Below are 12340 nucleotides of genomic sequence, written 5' to 3' on the forward strand. Positions count from 1 at the left end.
TGTCTCGAAAAAACCAAAAAAAAAAAAAAAAAAAAAAAAAAAAAAAAAATACCACTTGATAGGGGAATATCCTATTCACGACAGCTTCAAAATAAATAAATAAAATGCCTAAGAGCAAACCTAAGTGAGGAACTCAAGCTGAATGAACTCGACTGTTGTGGGAGGTCCTTCTGTGTGGTGTGAGTATGTGCTCCTCCCAGTGCTTAACAAGGAACCTGCTTTGGCCTATGGCCGGATAGACTAGATAGGCGGGAAATCCAAAAAGAAAGGGAGAAAGAGAGAGGGAGAGAGAGAGAGAGAGAGAGAGAGCAGGGTCAAGAGAGATGCCATCGAGTAGCCCAAAGAACAGTATGCTAGAACACCTGAGGTAACGCCATTTCATTAGAAATGGGTTAATTTTTAAGTGAGAGCTAGCCAGTAATAGCCGAAGCCGAAGTAATATAATATCAATTATATTAATATTAGCCTCTGAGTAATCGATTATTCTATAAGTGGTTGTGGGGACCAGAGGGTGGGAGAGAAACAGTCCAGTGGCCCGGGTGAGACAGAGAAAGCTTTCAGCTATTTGCTACAATAAAGTTCTTAAAACACTAGAAGTTGGAAAGACTGCTCACGCTCATGGATAGGTGATGGTGGAGAGATCAGACGCTTAAAAGAAATCCCACACTAGCTCAGAACTGAGAGATAGATAGTTACTTATTTAGGGGGAAAACTTACAAATCTGGATTCTCTGCTTGAACGGTGGATGAGATCCCAAACAATCTGAAAGAGCAAACGGGAACCATGGGGGCCCGGACTCCGCAGGGGTGTCCAGGGATATAGTGTAAGAGGCCACGCCCCAGTAGGCGGGTAATTACTAGCTGTAAACCTTCCTGCAGCAGATAGGTAGAGCTAAATGTGAAAATGGCTATGTTGCCAAAAATGGCCTACAAATTCAATGCACTCCCATCCAAAGCCCAACGATCTCGCCACAGAATTAGGTAAAAGTCCTAAAATTCCCAATGCAACACATCATTAAAGTAAAATAAGAGCAATGTTGGAGGTATCATAATATCCAGTCTTAAATTATGTCACAGAGCCGTAACAGTAAACACAGTGTCATGTGAGCACAAAAGCAGACATGCAGACCAAGGACTAGAATAGATGACCTAGGATTAAAGACAAAATTACAGCACAACTTGAAGGAAAGACAGTCTCTTTAACAAATGGTGCTGAGCTGGAAGGGGGTGATGCACACCTTCAAGCTCAGCACTTGGGTGGCAGTGGAAGGCAGGTCGTTGAGTTCGAGGCCGGTCTGGTTCAGAGAGCAAGTTCCAAGACAGCCAGCATTCCCCAGAGAAACCCTGTCTCTAAAAAACAAAACAATCAAAGAAAGAAAAAATGGTGCTGAAAAAACTGGATTTCCACAAGCAAACAGATGAAACTAGATCCATATTTTTCAGTCCGCACAAAAATCAATTCAAAGTTGGTCAAAACTCTTAATATGGGCTGGAGAGATGGCTCAGTGGTTAAGAGCATTGCCTGCTCTTCCAAAAGTCCTGAGTTCAACTCCCGGCAACTACATGGTGACTCACAACCATCTGCAATGAGGTCTGGTGCCCACTTCTGGCCTGCAGACATACATGCAGACAGACTATTGGATACATAATAAATAAATATTTTTTAAAAAACCTCTTAATATAAGACTTCAAATCTTTAAATTGCTAGAGGAAATCAGGTAAAACCCTTCAAGATGTAGGCAGAGGTAAGGGTATTCTGAACTGGATTATACAAGAAATAAACCCAAGAACTGAAAAACTGGATTACATGGAAGTAATCCAATTAATTAATTAATTATTACATTAAATTAAGGGGCCTCTGCACAGGAAAGGAAAGGATGGCCACTCATCAAGTAGGCATGCCATCGCATACCCTACAGAGGAAGACAGCCTCACTGGGATTTCTCCCACAGACTGCCCAGCCAGATTTTTCTTCTACATAGAGCTTTCAGCCTTGGTTGTGTGGCTCAGCACTTGCTGGAGGGGCCATGTAACCATCGACATAGCAGGACGACGTGCTATCTCTTATACAGGGTGAGGAAAGGTCACCATGTTAAGATTCCCCGTGAACGCTCCAGATTCTGATGGCTCAGCCATATCTTATGACCCGTAGCAAAAAACTTATAAGCACCCGTGGTGCAGTCCAGGGGTGTTGATCAGGCTTATTTTCTCTGCCATTGAAAGAACTAAATAAAAAGCAGGAAAATCTGAATCTCAACGGGTGGCGGCAGAGAAATGTCAAGCACTGCCGACAGAATCAGCAGTTGAAGGAAGGTGTTTATTGGGGGTGAGGAGACACACGTGCAGCAGACGTGCAGAGAAAAAGACCCTCTGCAAAGCAGGTGGGGGCACTCAGCAAAAAAAAAAAAAAAATCCTGTCTCTTCCCAAGGGTCGTGGGTTTTAAAGTTTCTCAAGAGCTTTCCTCTCTGAATTCAGGGTTGGTCAGATTGGCCCAGAACTGTGTGTGGCATGTCCTGAGCGGGCCTTGACCTTGTTGAACAAGTTCATCAGTTGTTTGAGGCTGTCGGGCTTTTGTCTCACATCAGGATGGTGAGGAAGAAGCCATCTTAGAAATTCACCACCTTTCTTTATTGCCTTAGCCGTGGCTCCTCTCCCTGTCTGTCTACCTAACAGACTCTCACTAGCATAGCACAAAGGCACATCCGCATACGCCATATGGAAAAGGACAGTTGTATTGGAACCTGCATGGGCACTTCCCCTTCGGGCTGCTCAGCGTCAGATGCCTGCCTGGCTACCCCATAGCCAGGACTGTGCTATCATGCCTCCCCAGCTCATCTTTGGTTCCGTCAGGTTACTGTTCTGGTAAAAAGTGTGATTGACTTCTCCTGGAAAGGCACAACCCAATAGTCCAAAGTAACCATCGATGAGTTTTTGTTTGCTTGTTTCTTTACTGAGATTGCCAGCCGGGTGAGAGGTGACTTACAGAATCAGGGAGGACTCAGGAGCAGCTGCATCACCAGGAAGCCCACCCCAGCATGGATGACGGCTCTCACCTGCTAAACCACAGAGAAAGAGTTTAGAGTGCAGAGCTACCAGCAAGCTACGCAGGGTGCTCCAGGGTTGCAGTTTTCAGAAGGCATTACCCATACTGGCTATAAATGTATAGTATTAGGATGAAACCAGCTGATACGAATGACTTGGTTTACCCCAAGTCCTGTTCACAGGATATATTGTGCATCACAAAATGGCATGTAATAATTTCAATAACATTTTTCAAATTAAGCTCATTCTTGAGACCCAGAACAGAAACTTATCCCACATAGCAAAAAAAAAAAAAAAAAAAAAAATTTCAGCTACTCTGAAATATTGAGCGGTCAATTTGCGAAGGGATTTCTTCTGCAAAGAACGAATGATTAAAAAAAGTCAGACCAAAGTATTAGAAGTGTCTATTTCTCAATTATTTCTAAAAGGAGTAGGCTAAGGTAGTGGACATGCTCTTTATCTCTTTGGTTATACACACTGTTGGAAAGCATAGAATCTGGGCATTTTCTTGTAGGTAACTTATAACTCAAGTTCTTAAAGTGGGAAATAATAGTTGATACTTGTCAATTGAAAGAAACTTCACTACAGAGAAAATAAGTCACGTTCACCTTGGATACAAAAGCGATTTATTTCCCTGGGCAAGTGGGTAGGATAGAGAGGAAGATAGGCAGGCTCCTCCAAACTCCACAGATGGCCTCATGCGTTGATGCAAAACACGAAAAGAGAGACCCAGACACAGAACTGGGTTTTCCCAAACTCCGTTTTACGTTTATAAAATGGGGATAAATTGTGCCGGATAAAGTGTTAGGGATTTTAAGAGTTGAGGGTTAACGGGGACTGGAGAGATAGCTCAGTTGGTAAAGAGCTTACCTTGTCAGTATGATGACCTGAGTTTGATCCCACAGAACCTACATAAAAATGTGGGGCATGGTGTCACATTTTTATAATATCTGTATTGGGGAGCGTGGCGCACTTTGAAGATTAAAAAAGATTATTGGGGGCGGCTCTTGGCAAGAAGCACTCAGGTAGGAATGCTAGGTGGGCATCAGTTCCACCATTTATTATGAAAGGTAAGTTATTCTTCAATTGCACACCCTGCCATTGCCTAAGACCTGGCCTTCCATTCCTTCCTGGGTTGGGACTCAGTAACTACCCCCCATACCTGCCAACCCTTATTTCCCTCTCAGGTTAACTTTCCAATGAACTAATGCCATGGAGATGCCAGACTACTTGGGTTCAAAGTCCGGAGAGACACCAGGCTCCGCGACAGAGGCTCGGAGAGCTCCCCAGGCCCCCGTCAGGCCTCAGGCCACAGCTACCCGGAACGACCTCTCGCCGCCGCCAGTCAGGCCGGGCCCGTCACGTGACGGAGTTCCCGCCCCCGCCAGCTGCCAATCCGCTCCGGGCCGCCTCCCGAGGTGTCACGTGACCGCCGCCCTGCCCTCGGGGCCTGCGGCTCGCCGTGCTGGGAGAGACTAGGAGTCTAGTCGCCGGCCGGCTGGAAGATGGCCACCGCTCTGCAGCGCATCGAGCGGCTGTCCAGTCGGGTGGTGCGCGTGTTGGGCTGTAACCCGGGTCCCATGACCCTGCAAGGCACCAACACGTACCTGGTGGGGACCGGCAGCAGGTAAACGCCCCCTCCCCGCAGCCAGCGCGGTCCCCGAGCTCCGCGGAAGACGGAGCCTGAGCAAAGCACAGACTTGACGCTGCTTATTCACGGTTTGCTTGCTGTCTGGCCGCCCGCAGGGTGCCCGTGTTGAACTGGGATTTCCTGGAGTTAGTTTACGAGAGTCGGTGTGTTGGTGCACGCCTGCAATCCAGTGCTTGAAATGCACAGGCAGGAGGGTTCACAGGCAGGATGGCCTCAAGTTCGAGGCCTCCCTGGTCTATATAGCCATTTTCAGACTTGGTAGGGTCATATAGCAAGGTCCTTACCCCCGTGCCCCAAAAGTTTACAGTATTTGCTTCTCTGTTTATATTTTACCCAGAGCCTTCCTTCCTGAAATCTGTGACAGTGCTGAAGCCATTTCCTTACAGTAGAGGGCAGAATTTTACTTCCAAAATTCAACCCAAGTCTGTAAAAGTGAAAGAGCAACCCAGCCCATGAGTAGGAGAAACTAATTGCCTTTACTTTTTCTTCTGATTGCGTATGGCAAGCATAGCTTGCTTGCATCTGAAGTCTCTACTGTATTGACCCTTCTTGAGTAAAAGAAATCTACAAGCAGCTGACTGTAAAGAAATGGAAGTATTTCAAGCAGGCAAAAGGTTAAACGTAGAGTAAACGAGGCCAGGGTCAAATACAGGCCCTTTGGACTTCCTGTACACTTTTCAGGGTTAGAAAATGAAGCATCAGAGCGTCTGAGCTGGGCTGCCCTCAGCCCAGTGAGTTCCCGAGCATTCTCTTCGGTGTGTTATTTAAAACTCATCCTGAAGTCAGTACCTAAGATCGAAATGGCAGATAGTTCGAATCACCTTAGAGAGTTCCTTAGGAGAGCGTCCTGTGGGAAATTGGTGGATTGATCCCAGTAAATACAACACAACCTGCTTTTCTTCGTGGGCTAAAATAGTGGCTGGTTTTATATGAAAACCAGATGAAAGAAGTTGGTTTGCATTTAGAGACTAAACTGTGTGAAAAATACAAACAGTATCCTTAAACTCTCAGTCACACTCAGTGTAACAAAAATGCTTCTGCTGAGAGAGACGTAAAACAAAGAGCGGATCCATAGTCTCCCATCTTAAGCAGCTTAACAGTGACGAAGAATGATGCCCAATGGAATCACTTGAGATTTTTACATTATAATTTTATTTCTATGGGTTATTTAATAAGTAAAGCTAACATAATTAATGTGCAGATGACACTGCTCAACATAAACTGAAGGGTGACTAGATACAAAATTTAACTGGGTCCAAGTTAGGTGTTCCAAGATTTGTGTCCGCTGTTCCACTTCACAAAAGGTCTGTTATAGGTGGCTTCTGTACCAGTGAACTCATTGGCGTTTTGATATTTCCGTTTCCGCTAACTTTGGGACCCACTCACCAGTCCCTCTTGGATTTGCTGACGCTGCATCCTCTCGCTGCTTTTCTCACATTCTCCATGTTTATCAGAACTTCACGTTCCTCTAACTGCAACCCTAACTCCATTTTTAAAACTACACTTATGTATTTGTATGTATGTATGTGGACTCACACACCATGGTTGGAGTATTGATATCGGAAGATAGCGATATCACAGAGTTCTTTCCTCTCAACCTGTTATCCTGAGAACCACACTCAGGTTGTCAGAGCTGGGAGCAAACACCCTCATCCACTGAGCTACCTTGCCTGCCTATTCTAGCCTCTCGTGATGATTCATCATGACGGTCAACTTCACTGAATTCAGAGTCACCTAGAATACACACTTTTGGGAAGGCCTTCAAGAGTGGTGTCACCAAGGTAGAGCAAGCCCTACCCTGAATAGCAAAAGTATACCATGTACTCAAGTTCTAAACTGAATTCAAGAAAGAGAAAACAAGTAGATCACCAAGTATTCTGCGCGCGCTCTCTCTCTCTCTCTCTCTCTCTCTCTCTCTCTCTCTCTCTCTCTCTCTCTCTCTCTCTCTCTCTGCCTCTGGCTATGCACAAAATATGACCAGCTGTCACTTCTGCTGCCGGAGCTAGAATGCCTCTTGCCATCACATCTTCCCTTCCATAATGCCCTGTGTCCTCAAACTGAACCAAATAAATCCTTCCGTCAGTCATTTTTGTTGGGCATTGTGTCACAGCAATGACAGATGTAACTTATACACGCTCGTATTGGTTCACTATTGTTCAGGTGATCTCACCTGCTTCCTTGGTGTCGCCTGGCATCTGCTTATTAATAACACTCAAATTTAAACAGAAGCCCAGCTTCATCAGGCTCATAGTTGGATGGATTCTTAAATCTCCTGCATTATCCGTTTTTCAAGATGAGCTCCTCTTTCCTATTAAAGTTAAGCCCAAGACCTTGAATTGGTGGTCCCTGTCGTGGTAAACAGAACCATCCATGAACTCGATCAAACAAAATGCATAACCGCTCTCACTGACATTTCCCTCCTCCTGGCACATGTCTAAGCCATCTTGGAAATCTGTGATTATTATCAGCCAGTTCCATTCTGCGTAGACGACTGTATTAGCCTGCTGCCGGGCTTCTCTGCCTCTACTTCCGTCCCTCAGTCCATCCACTCCCTCAAATGTAGCCATCTTACTCACCTTACCAGGCTCTGGTCCAGCGATGCTGACCTTCCTGGCATCCCAGATGAGGCACTGTTCTCCCTCCAGGCTGTGGTTTATGCTTTCTTCCTTTTCTACAATGCCATCCCATTGTAACACATTAGCCAGGATTTATTTCTGGACTCCAGCATTCTTGTACAGCAGAGGGAGTATTGTGAATACTTCCGGAGTATTTGTTACATTTTTCTCTTAATTTTTTTCTTTTTTTTTTAATTCTTGGAGTACTGACAGCTTTAGCTGTTTACCCTGCCTTGTTTTCATCACGTTATAGATATCATAAGTCACTGAATTCCTAGTAGACCTACTTTGATATTTAATATGCAGGTGCTCAGTAAGCATTTTCCAGGGTATTGTCACGTTCTTCCTCTGTTCAAAAACATCTCTCATAGCTGAAATTCTAACCTTTCCTATCAAAATTGCACATACTTTGAAGACATACTTTGTGTATTATAAAAGAAAAAGGCCATAGCATTTAGAATATTTTGGAATGGATATTAGTTTGAGAATCTCATATGTAAGGACTATATTTACATAATTTCTCCCTTCCACTTTTTTGTGTCTCTCCTCTCTTAAATTCATGGCCTCTTTTTATTTAGTTATTATTGTTACATATCCACATGTATCAGTACATCTGCCGAGTCCCTTTGGCATTGCTCGTACATCTGGATGTGTGTTTAAGGCTGACCACTTAGAACTGAATCACCTATTCTAGGCTTCTTCCCTGGGAAAGCTTGATTCTCGCTCTCAGCGGGCATCAGTTGCCTATGGCGCTTTTTCTAGGAGTGAGAGACTGAGAGATTTCTTCCATCCACGCTAGCACGCCAGCTGTGTTGTCGTTTTTCAGGTCTTGTTTGCACGATCATATTGTTGAAGCTTCATGAGTGCAGGTTACCTGTTGAATACAGACAACACTGTCTTGCAGCACACATCCTGGTCCTCTGGCTTTTACAATCCCACCCCCACCTGCTCCCCAGTGTTCTCTGAGCCTCTGTGTAGGGATTGTATTGTAGATTTTTCAACGAGGGTCGGACGCTCCGTGATCAACTCACTTCCCTTCTTTAGAGTCTTGTTAGCGGTGAGACTTGAAAGGAGATGGCTGTCTCCCTAGCATGCTTATCTCTACAGTGGACTTCACAGTACCTACCCCATAGGAATGTTTGAGGATCTAGGGAAATCTCGATGAAAGCATCCATTAAAACCAACAACATCTTATCATGAAGAAATCATATTACAATGTTTGTGCTGGCTAGTCTTATGTCAATTGACACACAAACTAGAATCATCTGAGAGGGAACCTTAGTGAGAAAATGCCTCCATAAGATCCAGCTGTAAGACATTTTCTTAATTATTGATGGGCAAGGGAGGGCCCAGCCCATTATGGGTGGGTCCATTCCTGAAACGAGTTTGGCCGTTCCCTACTCAACAAGAGGGGAACTATACCTGGTACTGGAAACCTAGCCAGCTATTCAGTGCCAGTGAGCAGTTATTAAGGGAATCTACGGCCTCTAATTTAGTAAGCCAGCATGATCCTAACGATAGTCTGTTTATAAATGTGTCCTTTCACCCACAGAGAAGACAGCGTTGCTCTAAGGGTGCTGTTAAGTCAAATTTTATGAGATACTTGAAGAATTTATAAGCAGAGTAGATAAGGCAGAGTAGATAAGAACACATATTCTGGAATCAGAAAAACCTGAGTTTGAATGCTGATTCTACCGGTTTATTGCAGAGTAACTACACCAGGCAGGTTGTCTAACTTCTGAATGTAATGACAAAATGCCCGCCTTAGGAACGCAGTTGGAGTGGCTCTGTGTTTCCTTTCATTGCTATGCCAGGGCTCGAGATCACTTCTGACAGCCCTGGTTCACATTTACATCCAGCTGTAATTCCTTTCGAAGAACTCTCTTGAAGTAAGATTACTTTAAACTGAAGTAATATGTTAAAGGCAAAAATACCTATTTTCTCAAATTTAATACAAGTTATCTGTGTAAAAAGTATGCTAATGTGAACTCCAGGTTCCAGTTGTGATTGTCTTCCACATCGTTTGTAGGAGAATCCTCATTGACACTGGAGAGCCATCAGTTCCAGAATATATCAGCTGTTTGAAGCAAGCCTTGGTCGAATTTGACACAGCAATTCAAGAAATCCTAGTGACTCATTGGCATCGCGATCATTCCGGAGGCATAGTAGATATTTGTGAAAATATCAGTAATGGTAAGCAGGAAAACATTAAGCTCACTGAGGAAGGTTATGCTTGAGAAATAACTTATAATTTAAGGTCTCACCTATGTTGATATTTAATTTTTTCTTAAATTGATATGACTCGAATACTGTCAGCTTTAGCAGAGGTGACATGGAAAGCTGCTTTCTCTCAAATCCTCTCTCTTCCTTTGCCCCAGTGATAAAGCTGAGCTTTAGTTTAGTCTGGGTGACAGCTGCAGGTCCAGACACAGGAACCAACCACTGTTCCGCATCTGCTGTGGTCAGGCGCTGCACCGACGCTTCCCGTGGCCACTGCAAGGTTGTCACTGCTATGGTCTGTTCCCAGCAGATCATCAGGCCTTCCAGAACTTGAAGACAGTTGCTAAGATATATGGGGATCTGGGCGAGATAGCAGCATATCGATCATTTCCTCCCCCTGAAACCTGGGTAGTACTGAGAGTTTACCTGTTCTCCTCAGTCCTCCACCCTGCTAACGCGTCCCTAGATTGAGACATTCGGGTGCCCACTACGGAGCAGGGACTGTGAACAAAGTGAGTATGTTTGTCAGGGAGCTACCATTCTACAGACTGACCCGCCCGCATCCAAAGTGCACCAGCCTGCTGCCGCAGGTGACAAATGCCAGACTGGACCCCATGTGACAGGTGACACCCTGAGAACGCTGCATAACATTACCTTAGGTTCTATATGAAATAACAAATGCCTGTATAATTGCCATTCAGTTGATGTAGAAGAGAAATTTGACACAACTTTCCATAGCTGCTCACGTTTTCGTGCTTTCTGGGCACGACTGAAGCTGCACAGGCTGTGTGCAGACGCGGGCTGGTCGGCACTGAAATGGTCCCATGATGCTCTGCGGCATCGTTCTGTTATTTCTCCTCTAAGTCCTCAGTCACTACAGTCCTATTCCCTTTGGCTGTACTGTAGTTTGCCCTGCTCCATATTGCTTTACTGTTTAGTTACCCGTAAGGCAGATATGGTCAAGTAGTTTTCAGTGCTGGCTACCTGTATTTGTTTTTTAGCTACATGTATTTTATAGGCCATACTAAAATATATAAGTGCCATTTATACGATTTCTTTGGCAAGACAGAGTAAAAATCTGATGACAGATTTTTTTTCCAAAAACAGCCAGTTTAGGGCAGGAGATTTGGCTCAGTGGTTAAGAGTGTATCCTGCCCTTCCAGAGGACCTGAGTTTAGTTCTCAGCACACATCAGGCAGCTCAGAACCGCTGTAAATTCAGCTTCAAGTGCTCAGAGGCTGTCTCTGGCTTGCATGGGCACTGTATACGTGCGGCATACATTCACACGGACACACGCATACACACATGATAAAAACAAAACACACCTTTAAATTAAAAAGAGTTAGTATGGGCCACACTTTAATCACCGCACTCTGGAGGCAGAGGAGGCGGATCTTTGCGTTTGAGGCCAGCCTGGTCTACAGAGCGAGTTCTAGGATGGCCAGGACTACCCAGAGCAACCCTGTCCAGAAGCAACAAGATAAAAACGAAACAAAAACCCAGACAGTAACTTGTTAGTGGGTCTCCTCTGTTTCCAGCACCATTGACCTGACCTGTGTATCTTCCAGTTAGACTGTTACAGTTATCCCTTCAGGCTCTGCTCCATCTTCCCCTCCACCGTCACCACTTCCAGCTGCCACACTGACCTGTTGCTACTGTCACAGTATCTTAGTAAAGACTAAATTCCTCTGTCCTGTCAGCTCATCTTGCCTGTAGAACTCTTCTCCATTCTTCCCAGCGGTATTCTGCAGGACAAGACAGTAGTGCTGAGTCACACCCACACACCACCCACCCTGTCTCCACGCCTCTCCTGATGCTGCCCCTACCTACAAGTTTCCCCTGTACCTCTAGCACCCCACTTACCCTGTAAATCATAGCTCAGCTTCTGTCCCAGCCCTGAATCCTGTCTCCATAGCACATTCTTTGCACTGCTGTTGCGTTTCCTAGCTGGGCTGTCTCTTCAGGATTCCAGGAGTCTTCACTATAGGTCTTCGTCCCATGTGAAAGATTCATTGCCCAGCTATGTCAGATTTTAGGAACTTTGGTTCACTGTACTCGCTGTCCTGGCTAAATGACTGATGCTGCAGATTAGTAAATATTGATTTCCTGTCTACCAGCGAGGAGTCATGGGAGTTAAATGTATCTTAAAGGTTTACTGTCTTAGCCTCCGGGACCCTCTCAGCACTAACAGCACAGGTGGCCTTATTGTGGGCTTCCGCCGTTCCCGCCGTGACTCTCCTGTTGTTAAGTGGGCACCTACATAGAGAAAAGTGTCCACGTTCCAGCAAACTCTCTCCTCCTCACCTCCCTGGTGTCAAATGCTAGCTGAGATTATGGAGAACTACTTTGAAATTTCTGCAAAGAATAGGAATAACTAGAAAAATCACAGACGCTTTTATGTGACCTGCAGGGGCATGGGAGAATAAAACGCTCTGGGAAAACGTAAACTGGTTTCATGTGAGTGCACAGCTTCAATCTTCCTGTTCCCCTGTTGTCTTAGTGCCAGTGCTTTATGTAGCCATTAGTGCGTGTTGCCTGTATGAACACTGATCTCTTCAAAAACCAAATCATTTAGAGTGTAACTTAATATATTTACATGTTTCAGGACTAGACACCACCTACTGCATTAAAAAACTTCCACGGAATCCTCAGAAAGAAGAAATTATAGGAAATGGAGAACAGCAATATGTTTATATAGAAAATGGAGAACTGATTAAGACTGAAGGAGCCACTCTCAGGTAAGTAAATGTCCCTTAGGAAAAGTGAGGGGCCGGTGTGTATTTGTTATAAAGTGGGGTGAAGGCAATTAGGT

General features: G+C 44.8%; 1 protein-coding gene across 1 annotated transcript in view; it reads left to right on the forward strand.

Annotated features, from left to right (window-relative positions):
- The first annotated feature begins 4475 nt into the window (after window positions 1–4475).
- Lactb2 (lactamase beta 2) overlaps window positions 4476–12340 on the forward strand; it is a 31907-nt gene continuing 24042 nt past the window's right edge. Inside the window, exons 1-3 of the mRNA XM_038347509.2 lie at window positions 4476–4669; window positions 9338–9501; window positions 12134–12266. Coding sequence (XP_038203437.1) covers window positions 4548–4669; window positions 9338–9501; window positions 12134–12266 — 419 coding nt within the window. The 5' untranslated portion in view covers window positions 4476–4547. The remainder of the gene's footprint in view (window positions 4670–9337; window positions 9502–12133; window positions 12267–12340) is intronic.

Source organism: Arvicola amphibius, chromosome 11 (assembly GCF_903992535.2).
Source record: "Arvicola amphibius chromosome 11, mArvAmp1.2, whole genome shotgun sequence".
In the NCBI taxonomy this organism is placed as follows: domain Eukaryota; kingdom Metazoa; phylum Chordata; class Mammalia; order Rodentia; family Cricetidae; genus Arvicola; species Arvicola amphibius.